Source organism: Paroedura picta, chromosome 8 (assembly GCF_049243985.1).
Source record: "Paroedura picta isolate Pp20150507F chromosome 8, Ppicta_v3.0, whole genome shotgun sequence".
NCBI classification, from domain to species: domain Eukaryota; kingdom Metazoa; phylum Chordata; class Lepidosauria; order Squamata; family Gekkonidae; genus Paroedura; species Paroedura picta.
This window is the reverse complement of record NC_135376.1, coordinates 3,429,864-3,445,760: the sequence shown is the minus strand read 5'-3', so window position 1 is coordinate 3,445,760 and position 15,897 is coordinate 3,429,864. Positions and strand designations below refer to the sequence as shown.

General features: G+C 50.5%; 1 protein-coding gene across 1 annotated transcript in view; it reads left to right on the top strand.

Moving 5' to 3' along the window:
- Nucleotides 1–363: 363 nt before the first annotated feature.
- PDE6D (phosphodiesterase 6D) overlaps nucleotides 364–15,897 on the top strand; it is a 33,079-nt gene continuing 17,545 nt past the window's right edge. Inside the window, exon 1 of the mRNA XM_077348092.1 lies at nucleotides 364–568. Coding sequence (XP_077204207.1) covers nucleotides 519–568 — 50 coding nt within the window. The 5' untranslated portion in view covers nucleotides 364–518. The remainder of the gene's footprint in view (nucleotides 569–15,897) is intronic.

The window sequence follows — 15,897 nt, the reverse complement described above, 5'->3', positions numbered from 1 at the left end:
TAACGTGTGAAGGCGAACACGTGTCGAGGGTGTCCGGCTTCGTGGCGCCCACCCCGCCTGCACCTCCCTCTCTGGCCGCCAGGGTCCGCGCTCAGCTGTCGGCGCCCTTGCTCGACAGCGCCCCCATCGGCCGACGCCCGCGAGCGCGAACCTGCCTCCGGCAAGGATTGTCCCGTGCCGACTACCGTCCGCCGCCGCCCGGCGTTGCTGTTGGAGCTCCCTTCCTTAACGACCGGCAGGGTGCGGCCGCCTCGCTCGCCCTCCTCCGGCGATTGGCCAAGGTCGCTGTCCGTCACGCGGCGGAGGGTGGGAGCGGCGCGCGCTGATTGGCCGGCGCGGCGGGGACCTCCTCGGGTGGTTGGTCGAGCTGGGTAGTGGCGGGCGCAGCGGGGTCTGAGGCGGCGCGCTCTCGCCTCTGTCCGCCCCCCGCCCCCTCCCTCCCTCCCTCCCTCGCTCAGGCCTGCGAGCCAGCCCGCTTGGGCCGGGGGGCGCCGAGCTCGGACGCGCGGAGCGGGACCATGTCGGACCAAGAGGAGCGGGCCAAGGAGATCCTGAGGGGATTCAAGCTGTATCCGGCCTGGAATGTAGGGGGGGGGGGAGGAGGGCCTGAGGGGGCAATACGGTAATGGGGGCAATACGGTAGTGCCAGTATTGGGGGGGAGCTTCCGAGGGGGGAATACGGTAGCGGGCAAGGGGGCGATGTGGACGGGCTGGGAGGCGTGGTTATGCGGGGAAATACGGTACCGCCTCAGTGCTGGCGGGGAAGGGCGCCTATCACCTGTTGTCGGTGAAATACGGTACCTCTGCGTGGGGTGGGGGCGGGCGGTGCAGAATACGGCGCCTTTTCAACCAATACAGGCGGTCCGCTATAAATCTGAAGGCGCGGAGTTTAGTGCAAATGCGGTATCGGTTTGCCCATCCATGGCAGAGTTGCATTAGTGCTTGTCTGGATGATGTTTTGGGGTGTTGTTGTGTTTTGAGGGGGCATCTCTGGCATTGCAAGGAGGAGGGGGGCTGTCTGTGCCAAGAGGTGTCTTCAATGCAAAAGGAGGGTTGAGTATGGAGTTGTTGGCACCTGCATGGTGCCAGGCCTGCTGGTGACATTGTGTTTGGGGCGAGTGTTTTGAGACGGGCAACTTCAAATTGGCAAACTCAACCTCGCCCCTGGCTGGCAGAGGGCTTCTTCTGGCACGGAAGGGCCAGAGGCAGGAAACACAGAACCTTCACTTGGCATCTATTTACAGCTCCTCGGCTCTGGTGCATTGTGGCTTTTTCGCTTCTCCTAGGGTTATATAAATGGAAATGCGGATCTGGAAATATCCAGAAGGTCATCAGGTTCATCCCCCCCCTCCCCGCCTTGGCAGGATTCTCCAGATGTGAGCCTTTGCAGGATTAATCCACATAATCCAGACCGGACTGTGCCAGGAGCCCGAGAAGGTGCATTGCAGAGAGATGCCTGCAGAGTCAGTAGCTTCAGGGTGCTTTTTCCAAAGGGCTGCAAACCTTTTCAGGGGTGGGTGGATGAGAAGAGCGTAAGAATGTCATGAGAACAAACCGTCCTCATCTCTCCTAGGAGTTAGTGGGGAGACTGTTTATCGCATGGCAGAATCAAACCCAGGAAGCATCTAATGATATAAAATGTGTAGCCAAGGAGGTACAGTGTTTGTGCAGACAGATTGGGCAATCTCCTACACTACTAAGTTTTCAATCCACTCAGTGACAGCAGGGGAGAATACAGAGAGCATCTCCCTGGAAGTGGAAGGAAGATGGTGATTGCTTAAAGCGAAAGCTGGTGCTTCTGAATGCTCAGAGAACTGGCTTCTGCGGAAACCAGCAGGCGGGTTTGGGCTCTTCCCTTTGTCCTCATGAACTTGCCTTATATTGAACCACACCATTGTCCACTGAAATCTGTTTTGTCTACTCAGACTGTCAGCAGTTCTCCAAGGTCTCAGGCCAGATCCTTTTAACTGGAGGTGCTGGGGATTGAACCTGGGACCTTCTGCACGCTAAGCAGATACTCTGCGTCATGCCCCCCCCCCCAATATACATGAAGCCTTCTACTGAATCAGACCAGACCCTTGGTCCGTCAAAATCAGTATTGTCTGGCAGCTGTTCTCCAGTATTTCAGAGGGAGGTCTTTCCCATCATCAACTGCCTGATCCCTTTTACCTGGAGATGCCAGGGATTGAACCTGGGACCTTCAGCATGTCTAGCAGAGGCTCTGCCACTGAGCCACAGCCCTCTTTATTGGTCTCCAGGATGTCAGGCTGAGGTCCTTCCCTTCCCACCTGGTCCTTTTACCTGGAGATGCCAGGGATTGAACCTGGGACCTTCAGCATGCCAAGCAGAGGCTCTGCCACTGAACCACAGCCCCTATTCATTTGTCATTGTGGCAAGAGAAAACGGAGTGAAATCCAGCATGTTTCTATCTTTTGTGAGGGAGCTCTCGTGCACAGAATACGGAATTCTCAGGCGAGAGAGATCTGGTGTGAGAGAATTGTGGTCCCTCCATTTGAAAGGTCTCAGATAAGTTTCTCCAATAAGGTTCGTGCTTGTTGCGGAGATTTCTGTGCCTGTATTTGATTGTTCTGTGTGTTGCTGTTGAATGAGAGCGTGGCACTTTCGAGTCGCTTGGGGACAGACACGTGCTGAGTGCAAGAGCTTAATTTAACCTTATTCCTTGAAATGTTTATGCTCTGCCTTTCCTCGTGGTTCAAAGTATACTATCTTTGCTGGCAAAACCAGGAGTAAGATTTACACAAAAACTGTGTGGCTGAGATGCAGTGCACCCGCTATGGTCCAGACCAATATTCCCTCTTACATTTATCCTGCCTGAGTAGAGAAGTTCACAACTTGAGCCGAATATAGCTTCTGTGATCTTAAAATGGGCTATGGGCAGCACAAGACCCCCTTTGGCTCCAGGTTGTCACTGAGTGAGGCTTGCAGTATGAATGAGTGGGTGTTCGCTGCACACAGCTTGGAGGGAATGCTGGGCTGGTCTAAGATTTCCCAGAATGAGTTCCGTAAACGGCATTTAATTTGTATGCTTTGTAATTGCACACCGTTATATTTGTGATATTTTTGGTAGCATTTGGAAAATGTTGAGTCCTTCGAATTGTAGGGAAATAGGGGGCATTATTGCAGTAGAACTGAGATAAGGGTTTTAAAGACTGTATTGGCCAGGGGTAGTCAAACTGCGGCCCTCCAGATGTCCATGGACTACAATTCCCATGAGCCCCTGCCAGCGTTTGCTGGCAGGGGCTCATGGGAATTGTAGTCCACGGACATCTGGAGGGCCGCAGTTTGACTACCCCTAGTCTTGGCTATGGTAGATTAGCCAGATTTTAAGAGAAATGGGTGGTGAGACCACCATCCAGAGAGTTTCTTTAGGCACGTGAAGGTCTTGGGCACTCAGTGAATGCTATGCCAGATCAAACCTTTTTGGGAAAGTGTGCCCTTCTAAATAGCTGCTCGCCAAGGGTGACTAAAGATTGCTCCAAAGAGACCATGCAAGTCTCCTGCTCTCTGCAGCCAAGTTGACTTTGCAGAGCTAATGGATCCTGGGGCGTGCCAAGCTTCAGGCAGCTGCAGACACGAGACTTGCACTGCACCAATGGATCCAGCAAGGCATTCACTCCAGGCTAAGTAATCTGGGAGTTGTCCCAGTTGAACTGGCAGGGGGTGCTAGAGGCTGGGCGAGCAGCTATTTTAGAAGGGCACATTTTCCCAAAAAAGTGAGCCTAGGAATATGCATTGTCTTGAGCCTTATTGTCAGTTGCAATTCAGCAATCTCTTTCTAATCTCACTTTGAAATTCCTTGGATCAGAGAACTGCTACTCTTAGGTAAGCAGTTGAATGTCTTGGAAGGTGAAAATGTTTCCCCCGCTGGTTTTGCATATTGTGATTTCTTTCCAAATATTCCCATTATTCTATCTCATAGGGACAGGCCTGTTTGTCCAAGGTTGTTGTTAGTTGCGAAGTCGTGTCCGACCATCACGACCCCATGGCCAATGATCCTCCAGGCCTTCCTGTCCTCTACCATTCCCCGGAGTCCATTTAAGTTTGCACCGGCTGCTTCAGTGACTCCATCCAGCCACCTCATTCTCTGTCGTCCCCTTCTTATTTTGCCCTCAATCGCTCCCAGCATTAGGCTCTTCTCCAGGGAGTCCTTCCTTCGCATGAGGTGGCCAAAATATTTGTCCAAGGTAGCAGTTTTTTTTAATACTCCACTGTTCACTACCCAAAGGAGTCCCAAAGCATCTCACAAACACCTTCCCCTTCCTCTCCCCATAAAAGGCATCCTGAGAGGTAGGTGGGAATGAGAGAGCTGTGTGAGAGTAGCTCTAAGAGAACTGTGACTAGCCCAGGGTCTCCAAGCTGGCTGCATGTGGAGGAGGAAGGAATCAAACCCCGTTCTTCAGATTACAGTCTGCTGCTCTTTAACCACAGTACCATGCTAGTTGCATGTGGAAGAGCAAGGCATCTATATGAGAGCACAGTTGGCATCCTGATTTGCAAATAAGTTTGTGTGTGTGTGTGGGGGGGGTATCCCTTCAAGTAGCACTGGCTTTGCCAGATGGCTTCCAAAAGTCATTTGTTCCCTGATTGTACCGTTCAGAGCCTCTCTGTCAGGATCTGTTTCGGGTCGCTGCCAGCTCAACTCGGTTTCTTATTATTTTCTTTTCTTATATTTATATACTGCTCTCCCTTGTGGCTCAGGGCAGTTTACATACGTTCTTTTGGCTTTGATGGAACTGTCCAGCAGAGCTCGTTCCTGACGGCGAAAGCGTTAAGCTCAGAGCCAGGCAGGTTGAGCCGTGCTTTTCGGAGCGCCCATCTGCGCTGTGAATGCTCTCACTGTTTGCTTTGAGAGAGCCGGGCTTTCTCGAGAGGAAAGAACTGGAGCCCACTGGGATTCTTTCTCTTAGGCTAGCAAAGAAAAGTTTCCTTTTTCTCGCCCCTCCTTTTCTCTCTCTCCCGGGCTCAGTGCCACTCACATAGCAGGGCAGGCTGAATGGGAAGATTAGCACTTGCCTTTGGAAACCTCCCACGGAGAGGATCACGATATGAGCTGGCTGGCAGTCTGTGTTACTAAGACACAAGTTCTCTGGCTCCTGCATCGCTCCCCCCCCTGTCTTTCATCATCCCCAAGATGTATTGTCTGAAACCTTATCGCTGGTTTTCTAAGGTCCATGTATGTCTGGCTTGGTGTAGTAGTAAAGAGCGGCAGTTTCTAATCAGCTGAGCTGGGTGACCTTGGACTAGTCACAGTCCTGGTAAAGCTGTTGTCACAGAGCAGTAGGTGGTGGGAAAGACCTCTGCTGGAGACCCCAGAGAAGCTCTGCCAGTCTGAGAAGACAATTCTGACTTTCTGGTAGAGGGGATCTGACTCAGTCAAAGGCAGCTTCATGTGTTTTGGTTCCCCTGGTGGACCTCCTGAGGGCACCTGGGTTTGGGCCACTGCTCCTTAGGCAGCCTATTCCACTGCTGAACTACTCTGACAATGAATTTTTTTTCCTGATATCTAGCCTATATTGTTGTACTTGTAGTTTAAACCCATTACTGCGTGTCCTCTCCTCTGCAGCCAATGGGAACAGCATCCTGCCCTCCTCCAAGTGACAACCTTTCAAATACTTAAAGAGGGCTATCATGTCCACAGAGTGTTGGACTAGAGGGGCCATTGACCTGATCCAACAGGGCTTCTGTAATATTTTTAATGGCTTTTTAAAATGAATCCCAAGCCCTGTGCTTGACTGGGTTCGCTCATGAGATAAAACGGCTCTTTTTGCCTGTGCTTTGGGTACTAGAGGGAGGCATACCTCCACCTCAAATGAAGGTGGGAGAATCCCGTGAAAGGCTCATAACACAAATGTGGCAGCCCACTGCTGTGCCTGTGCTCTCCTAGTTCTTTACCATGTCTCTGGATCGTTGCAATCTTTTCTGCCAAGTGTTCTGTCCTGAATGGCAGCAGTGCTGGACGGCCACGTCCCTGCCGTCACGTGTCCAGGGCCCCTTCTGCTTTTGCAAAGTAGCACATTGAGGTCTAGTAGTCCCAGACCTTGAAACATCTCTCCCAGAGAATCGAATGTTGATGCAGATCAAACCTGGACCTGATCAGTTGCTCTGAAGGGGGACCATTCAGAGCCTCTCAGAAAGAGTCCTGAAGCAGCTCAGCTTTTCCATCAAATGTTGATGGTCAAATTCAGGGGACTAAAAACATTCACTGGAGTAGGTGAGTTTTCAGAGAGTCACAGAATTGGCCAACGGGTGTCAACATCACTTACCACACATATGGAATCCAGGGGAGTTGCCTGATAGGACAGCCGTTCCAGGTAGCTCCACCCTGTCTTGCCCTGGCAGGAGCTCCTAGAATCTCAGCCAGAGGCTTTTCCAGGTCCTGCTGCACCCAGGAAGTGAGCCAAGATCCTTCTGTGTACTCCTCAGTTTTATGCCCTAGAATCATAGATTTGGAAGGGATCTCCAGGGCATTAGTCCAAACCCCTGCAGAATGCAGGAAATTCACAACTACCTGCCCACCCACAGTGACCCCAATTCCATGCCCAGATGATGCCTCCCCCCTGAGAACCAGAATCCCTGGCCAGTCTGGCCTGGAAGACATCCGCCTCCCGACCCCAAAGTGGCAATCGGCATTTCCCTGGGCATGCAAGAAAGGGCTGCAAGAGCCAAGCACCGACACAGTCTCTTCTACCCACCCACTCACAATCTGCCTAAGTTCACAGAATCAGCATTTCTGTCAGATGGCTTTGCTAAATAATGCAAAAAGACTTGGCTGATTAGAAAGTACAAGAGACCACCCTCCTGTAAGACTCCCATTTATTCCCCCCAGTTGCTGAGGCTAGTGTTGCTCCAGGCCCACCTTTGAATCTGTTGGTGGCAGTAAACTGTTCCGCCCTATTGGGGCTGCACAGACAACACTTAAAAAAAACTGGGAGGAATTTAAACCACCCCCCCCCCCAGTGTATTAAAATTTCAACTTTTTCTGCAAACCTGGGGTCTCTGAAGTTTACAGAATAACCCATTCAGCATCAGCGTTGCCGTGTTCCCACCAACTCCTCAGTGGACCAGGCTTGGCATTGCAGCAAAAAGTGATTTATTGATAAAGCAAAATAGAATACATGAGGCTTATTGTTGAAATTGATTTGATAGGTACATACAGATCAATATACCCCCAGTTGTTCCACCATGACACACTAACACGCCCCTATTTAGAAAAGGTGAGCTCATTATAAAATGTGTTAAACATTTATGACTGTATATGCTGTGTTGACCAGCTCCCCCACAAATGGCCAGTGATGGGCCTGGAGGGGGCGAGAAGGGGAGGGGCCCAAGGTGGGCATTGTCCACAACTCTGCTTCCCAATCATATTCTACAGGATCGTACCACTTCTGGGGTTTCTAGAAGTCTGAAGAATGTTTCAGGGGGTACTCAATGGTAAAAAGGTTGAGGTTAAGTTAGAGCAGGGGTAGTCAAACGGCGGCCCTCCAGATGTCCATGGACTACAATTCCCAGGAGCCCCCTGCCAGCGAATGCTGGCAGGGGGCTCCTGGGAATTGTAGTCCATGGATATCTGGAGGGCCGCCGTTTGACTACCCCTGGGTTAGAGAGAACATGTGAACTCTTGCCTTATGCATCAACCTCTCTCTTCCTATCATGGGGCATTGATAAAACCCAGGTCCCTGTGGGCTTGCGTGCTTGAGGTGAATACTTGCACCTATTTTTGGTCTTTGGAGAGAAGTGGATCCATGTACAGCTGAATCAAAGGGCACACCCATTTCCTAAAGCCGAGGCTTTAATCTGACATAAGTCAATCCACTCAAGCACCCAAGCCAGAATGGATCTGATGATTGCTATGAAGGCACGCTTGGTAAAGAGATAATGTTGCTTCCTAAAATATTAGCAAAAACTGGATTAAGCAGGTTCTGTAGATTTGTTCTTTTATCCTTAGGCTCGAGCTCACAAAGTTGCAGAGTTAGAGAGGAGGTTTAAACGCACCTGGTGTGCTCCAGATGAGCTGCAGAGGCAGACCGGAGAAGTGACTTCCTAAAAAATATAAGAAGAACCTTGCTGGGTCAGACCAGGGGACCATCTAATCCAGCATTTGTTCTCACACAGGGGCCAGCCAGTTCCTCTGAAGGGCCAGCAACAGGGAAGAGAGGCCAAGACCTACATAGGAACATCAGGAGAGCCCTGCTGGGTCAGACCAGGGGTCCCTCTAGTCCAGCATCTTGTCTCTCTCAGTGGGCATCCGATTCCTCTGGAGGGCCAACCACAGGGCACAGAGGGTGAGACCCTCTCCTGATGCTGCTTCCTGACACAGATATTCAGAGCTTTAGTGCCTTTGGCTGTGGCAGTCACCATCTAAAAACATTTAAGGATACATTATTTTTTAAATTTTTTAAGTGGGTGTTGGTAAGCATCCTCTGCTTCAAGTTGCTCTGGGGGAAAACCTGAGGACTGTGAAAGGGACACAGTGGTTGCAGCATCAGATGAAGTCAAGGGTTCAGTCAGTCAAGGGTTCAGTCCCTCACGTGGCCATGAAATTTGCTGGGGGTTGTTAGGCCAGTCACTCTCTCAGTGTAACCTGCATTCCCCCCCCCCCCAACGGGGTTGTTGTGAAGGCAGAAGGGGAACAGGCAAGGCATGCATGCCACCCAGCACTTCTAGGAAAGGGCTGAGAAAGACTGAGGGCTGATCCTGCAGAATGGACTTCCACCCCGGTTTACTGGGGAGCAAGAGGAACACAGGGTGGATGTGGGGAGGGGATGGGCTCTCCTTGCTCTGGCCACGGATGCTGGTCCATCTAGTCCAGCATCCTGTTTCACACAGCAGCCAAGAAACTGGGCCTAGAGGCTTGAGTCTCCTAATAGTGCCTCCTGGAACTTGTATCCAGAGGTTGACTGCCTTTGAATGTGGAGGTTCCCTTTAGGCATGGCCAGGAGCCACTGACAGACGTCTCCTCCATGAATCTGTCCTGTCCCCCTTTTAAAGCTGTCTGTCCACCACAACATCCTCTGGCAGTGAATTTCATGTTTTAATCGTTCTCTGCTGTCCATCTTGAACCTCCTGCCCATCAGCTTCCTTGGATGCTCTTGTGTTCTGCTATTGTGGCAGAGAGAGAAAAAGCACCTGTGCTTTAGTCATAGTTTGATAAGGATCAGGGGAGCACTGGGCACTTGGCAGGAAAGTTCAGCCCTTATCCCACTGTCCATCTGGCTTCTAGATAGCCTCCAAGGGTGGGCTTCCTGGCTACTGTAGCTTTTTTGTATTGGGAGACCGAGTACTCCTTTGTTGGGGGCATATCAGGCACGAAATCCAGCATTCTTTGAAACTCTGGCATTTGCAGAAAAGCTGCACGTCTGTAAAGTGGAGCGCATTCATTTATTTTATTTATTTTAATATATTTATGATTATATTTATATACCCCCCTCCCTTGCAGCTCAGGGCAGTTTGCATTGGAAACTTTCACAAACAGTACAGTGTAATAGACATCTTGGTTTGAATATCTATCGTGATGCCCATGCCAGTGAGGATTGGTTCACGAGTGCAAAAGCAGTCCTTATGGAGTTCTAAACTGGGGGGAAGGGACTGCATATTGGTTGCCTGGAGGGTGGGGACGCTGCGAACTTTCCTGCCCCTTCCCGGGACTACCAGGAGCCGAGTCCATTAGTTAAAACTCGCATGCCGACTGCAGGCTTTGTCAGCAAATAAGACACTGATTCCTTTGTTGGCCTGGCCTTTCAGAGGTCTGCAGCTGATCTGAATTTTTATTGTGAGATGCAGCGGGGACGAGACTGATGAGCTAAAAATCTGCATTCCTTGGGCTTGTTTGGAGCCCCCGATAATATGAAGAACCAGTCCAAGGCCTCCCGTCAAATGCCCGAGAGCCTCATCTGCTTACCCCAATTCATGTTAATGCGCTGCCTTACCGAGATAGGTTCTCCCAAACGACATGCTCTGTGCATTGTTAGATGCGCTAGCCTGAATGCACAGCCTGCCTCTGGGGTTTTGAGAAGCGGAGAGAATTGTGGGGGAGGGCCATACCTTTCCCCCAACCCGTCCAAGCTGCCGCAGTTCAGACGGCGCTTCCGCTACAATAGCAGGCCCTTGTGGTTAATTAGCATCCCTGCCGTGGCGTCACCGTTCCTTTGGGGTGTTCCCGGAAGGCTGTTCTGTCTCTTGCAGGGGTGTGTGTGTGTGTAAAAGCAGTTCCAGATGCCAGGATCTCGCAGGGTATACTAAGCAGCTGACTTCAGCATCTAGCTTGGATCGTGCACAGGTGACCTGAGAAGGGGCTTCCTGGTCGTGGCACCAAAACATTTGAACTCCATTTCCCAGTGAGATCTGTCGGTCTTCCTTTATTGGTGTCTTTCGCGAAGAGCTTTTTTCCCATGACGAGCATACCTCCATTGGCTGTTAATAGCCCCCAGCTTATGGTGTTATGAGTTTTTAATTGAAAGATTTATACTTTTAACCATATTTTAATTGCTCTTTTATTTGCATGTTTCAGTTCTGCCTCCCACTTTGTGGCCCTTGATCAGGTGGAAAGACAACATGAAAATAGTTTCATGCCGAGAGCCAGCATGGTGTCGTAGTTAAGAGCAGTGTCTCCTAATCTGGAGAGCCAGGTTTGTTTCCCCACTCTTCCTTCACATGTAGCAAGCTGGTGTAGTGGTTAGGAGTGCGGACTTCTAATCTGGTGAGCTGGGTTTGATTCTACACTGCCCCACATGCAGCCAGCCCCAGCATTGATAAAGCTGTTCTAACCGAGCGGGAATATTAGGGCTCTCTTAGCCTCACCTCCCTCACAGGGTGTCTATTGTGGGGAGAGGAAAGGGAAGGTGAATGGAAGTCGCTTTGAGATTCCTTTGGGTAGAGAAAAGCGACATATAAGAACTAGCTCTTCTTCTTCAGCTGGGTGACCTTGGGCTAGCCCGTCCTGTTAGAGCTGTTCTAAAAAAGCAGTTCTGTCAGAACTCTCTCAGCCCCTCCTACCTCACAGGGTGTCTGTTGCGGGGAGAACAATATTTGTGTCCAGTGGCCCTGTTAAGACCAACTAAGTTTTATCCTAGGAGTGAGCTTTCATGTGCATGCACACTTCCTCAGATAGTGAATTAAGAATCATCAGACGGCAACTATAAGGAGAGAGTAAATTAGCAGTAAAGTAGTAAATAACATCATGAAGATATTCAACGAATATGCAGCACAATGAAGATGTTTGTCACAATCAAATAATGACTTGCTAGAATAATAGAGTTGTGGGGAGAGAAGAGGAAGAGAAGGCGACTGGAAGTTGCTTTGAGACTCCTTCAGGTAGTGAAAAACTCTTCTTCCTCTTCAATAAATATTCCTCACTGCAGAAAGCCAGTGTCTATTTGGAAAGGCGGCCCTTTGGCCCATGTTTATCTAGATAGATATTTTTTAATAGCCTGGGTCCCTCTCTGGTGCCTATTGCCATGGTACCAGTGAGCCACCGTTCGTGAAGCAAGCAGCCCTCCCAGGTGAGACCGGCTTTCCCTCCCAGGTGTGCCGCTGCAGAGGGGGGTTGAATGTTTGCTTTGGCATTTAAGAGCACTGGCGCCTCAATAGAGATTTCGTCCTGGTTTAGGCCCTTGTGCCCCCAGCGATGGCTGGAATGAAAAAAACAGCACTCTTGGGGTTGGGGGATGGGAGAGTTCTCTGTTAATTAGAGGATGGTCTGAAACTAGGGTTGCAGGTGGTATGGTTGCCAGATCCAGGCTGGGAAACTCCTGGAGGTTTAGGGTGGAGCCTGCAGAGGACACTCCATGGCTTGTAATGTCATAGGGTACACTAAAACATCCATTTTGCTGCAGCCCCATGAAATCCTCCAAATTTTTTGTACGAAGAGATGTCTGTGCCCCCCCCTCGTGGAGGGATGGGGCAGTGGTCTTCGGTTGCTGTCTCTCTACAGCAGGAGTGGTCAAACTGTGGCTCTCCCGATGACAGGGGCTCATGGGAATTGTAGTCCATGGACATCGGGAGAGTCACAGGTTTGCCACCCCGGATCTACAGCAAAAGAACTGTTGCTATGCTAGACTTTTTGGTTACCCCTCATTCATGACTCAATGCCTTCCTATGTTTAGAGATGGTTTCTATTTTTCCTCTTTCATGACCTTAATGTTTTAATGCTTATGGATATGACTGTTTTTAAGTTGCTCTCAGCCACTGTGAGCCAATCAGGGAAGGGCAGAGTAAAGCTAAAAAATTACAATTGTTTTCTCCAGGGGAACTGATCTCTGTATTTTGGGGAGGTCCCCAGGTCCCTCCTTTGGGCTGGCATCCCTATCCAGAGCAGAGTCTCCCAACCTGTGGGCCGGGACCCAAAAAGTGAGTCCCAAAGTCTCTTGCAAGCGGGTTGTGGGCCAGCCCACCCTAATGGCTGCCCCACCTGTTTCCATGGTTCTCTTTCATACCCTGGAAGCCAAGGTCCAATCCTGGAAGCAGTGGCTTCCATCTCATACATTAGAGAAGGGATAGTCAAACTGCGGCCCTCCAGATGTCTATGGACTACAATTCCCATGAGCCCCTGCCAGCAAATGCTGCATTAGAGGGTCACTAGAGGTAGAATCTCAGGGGGGATTGGAGGCAGTAACAGAGGAGAGGATGGTCAGAGGCTGGAAAGGCTGTGCATATCAGAATGCTACCTGCTGAGAGTTGATGGTTGTCAGCAGCTTCACCCCTTTGTGTCATGTTTGTTGGCCTCTCAAAAACATTTGGTTAGCTATTGTAGAAAACTGAATGTTGAGCTAGATTGTTTGTCTAAGGCCCCCAGAACTTTGGGCCAGCCTTGGGTGGGTCACCATGCTAAGTAAATTTGGACTTGCGGGCCACCATACTGAAAATGCTAGTCTAGAGAGACAACTCAAGCTAGGTAAGCCCTGCTGGAGTCCGGAAAACCCATTTTGCTTTTGAAAAAACAGCAAGGGACGACTTAGACAAACTGTTCTTTGTTGTACTTGCTCTGACGGATGAGGATCCAGTCCGCTGGGTGCACCAAGTGCTTAGTTGGCAGACAGAGAGCAAGAGAGCGATGCGTGCAGATGGGATCAGAGGAGAAAACTGGCAACATTGAAGGCAGAAGCAGCAAACTATAAGAAATAGCAGCTGGCTCGGAGAACCCATCTCTGTGCAGGTGAGCAAGGTGACTCGTTGACCTGTTACTTTTGCAGAGCTGTGGCAGCTAAGGCCATTGGCAAGACTAATTTTGTTAACTCAGGCTTGAGGTTTTTAAAAAAGCGTTGCAGCAGTTCAAATTATCAGAAGATTCCTCGAAAGGTAATCCCGTTGCCAGTTCCTTCTGTTGTGAATGAGTCACAGTGCTTGTGTGCTGCTGAGCAGCGGCTTCTAGGACACTGTGACAGAGCATCTGGCTGGCATGTAGATGACCTCAGGTTCGATCCTGCAAAGATCAGGTAGGGAGGGTGCTGGGAGAGACCATGGAGAGCTGCTCTCAGTCTGAGTAGACAATATGCAGTGGACGGAAGGTCGTGTTCCGCATAAGGCGGCTCGGCATGTCCATGGTGTTCTGTTTTAGTGCCGTTGCCCACCACTCTTTTCCCACCACTCTTTTCCCACCACACCCATGCACGTTTTTCCGCCCAACCAGAATCACACTTGTTGCATCTGACAAAGTCGCAGCTGGGGAGAGTACAAAGAGCTCCGTCACATCTCCCTGAAAAGCACAATGCTCACATCCCTGTGACAGATGGAAAATAGAATCACAGAGCTAGAAGGGCCCGTACAGGAAAGGCTGAGGGACTTGTTCAGCCTGGAGAAGAGATGGCCGAAAGGCTGAGGGACTTGTTCAGCCTGGAGAAGAGATGGCCGAGGGGGTCATGATTGCTGTCTTTGTATTTGAAAGGTTGCCACTTAGAGGAGGGCAGGGAAAGGTTCTTGCTGGCAGCAGAGGAGAGGACCGGCAGTAATGGGTTTAAACTACATGTAGAGCCTCTTGTGGTACGGCAGCTGACATGCTGTCTGAAGGTCTGCCCATGAGGCTGGGAGTTTGATCCCAGCAGCCGGCTCAAGGTCGACTCAGCCTTCCATCCTTTCGAGGTCGGTAAAATGAGTACCCAGCTTGCTCTCGCTGGGGGGGTAAACGGTAATGACTGGGGAAGGCACTGGCAAACCACCCCGTATTGAGTCTGCCAAGAAAACGCTAGAGGGTGTCACCCCAAGGGTCAGACATGACCTGGTGCTTGCACAGGGGATACCTTTACCTTTCCCTTTAGAATGATACTGGCTAGATATCAGGAAAAAAGCTTCCACAGTGAGTACTTCAGGATTGGAATGGGCTGCCTAAGAAGGTGGTGAGTTCCCCTGCATTGGCAGTCTTGGGACAGATATTTTTCCTGGATGCTCTAGGCTGATCCTGCGGGCGGTGGGACTAGATGTCCTGTTTGGCCCCTTGCCACTCTAGGATTCTGTGATTCAATAATTAAGACATTTATACCTTTCCTCATGGTTTAAGACAACATCAAACCATTCCTGTTTTCTGAGAATTGTATCCTGTACCTAAAGTGGCTTCGAATATTAATGAAATGCAATTGATTTAATTTCTTAAAATCTGTTAAAATCTCCAGTAGGAGATCTCTCTCTCTCTCTCTCTCTCTCTCTCTCTCTCTCTCTCTCTCTCTCTCTCTCTCTCTCTCTCTCTCTGTCTTTCTCTGTCTCTGTCTCTCTCTTTGGGGGGTGATCCTCTTCAATTCCTGGCTTCTGCCATTGTCTGGTTTTGCCCTTTGGTGCCTGAAATGCTGCAGTTCTGAAATGCTTTCAAATGTGGTTTGGGGGGGGGGGGATGCTGGCTCTGCAGAAAGGAAACGTTGAGCTTGGCTCAGAGCAGGCACGCTGGCTTGTTAGCGGGAAGCATTCTTGCGCCACGGTAGGAAAAATTACTTGGGCAGCGGTTCTGGAAACTGCAAGGAGAGGCGTAATGCTGACTAGGTTGATCTGGAGGCAAGAGCCGCTCTGGAAGCCAGGTCTTGGGAGGGCTCCTTCAGATCCGCGGGTCTTTTTGGTGTGGCTCAGTGGTAGAGCTTCTGCCCGGCCTGCAGAAGCCCCCAGTTCAGTCCCCAGCATCTCCAGTTAAAAGATCTGCTAGTGGGTGATGGGAAAGACCTTTCTCTGCCGGAGACCCAGGAGAGCCGCTGCCAGCCTGAGTAGCAATGCTGACTTGGATGGGCCAAGGGCCTGATTCCGCAGAAGGCAGTTTCATGGTTCCGCCTGCCTTGGGCTGGTCTCTAGAAATCTGATGGGAGAGAAAATCATGAAAAGTCAAGATTGGCACCAAGGCCTGGAAGTCCTTTCTACCCTTCTGATGTTATCATTTCCTTCCCTTGAACAGACCTGGATAGATCCCAGGCCTTGTTAACTGGTGCCTGGGTGCGGACAGCAGCCTTAAGATTGAATGGCTGGAGCTGTGACATCTGGCTGAGCATTTGGGCACGCATTCATGTATTCCAGCCAACGCCCGAAGAACCACAGTTCCCGTGCCCAAAGAAGAAGAAGAAGAAGAGTTGGTTCTTATATGCCGCTTTTCCCTACCCGAAGGAGGCTCAAAGCGGCTTACAGTCGCCTTCCCATTCCTCTCCCCACCACAGACACCCTGTGGGGTGAGTGAGACTGAGAGAGCCCTGATATTCCTGCTCGGTCAGAACAGTTTTATCAGTGCCGTGGCGAGCCCAAGGTCACCCAGCTGGTTGCATGTGGGGGAGTGCAGAATCGAACCTGGCATGCCAGATCAGAAGTCCACACGCCTAACCACTACACCAAACTGGCTCTCATAGGTCCCCGGTCTTGTTCCTCTAAGGTCTCAAAGGTCCCTGGTCTTGTTCCTCTAAATCGACTGTCGTCTTCTGA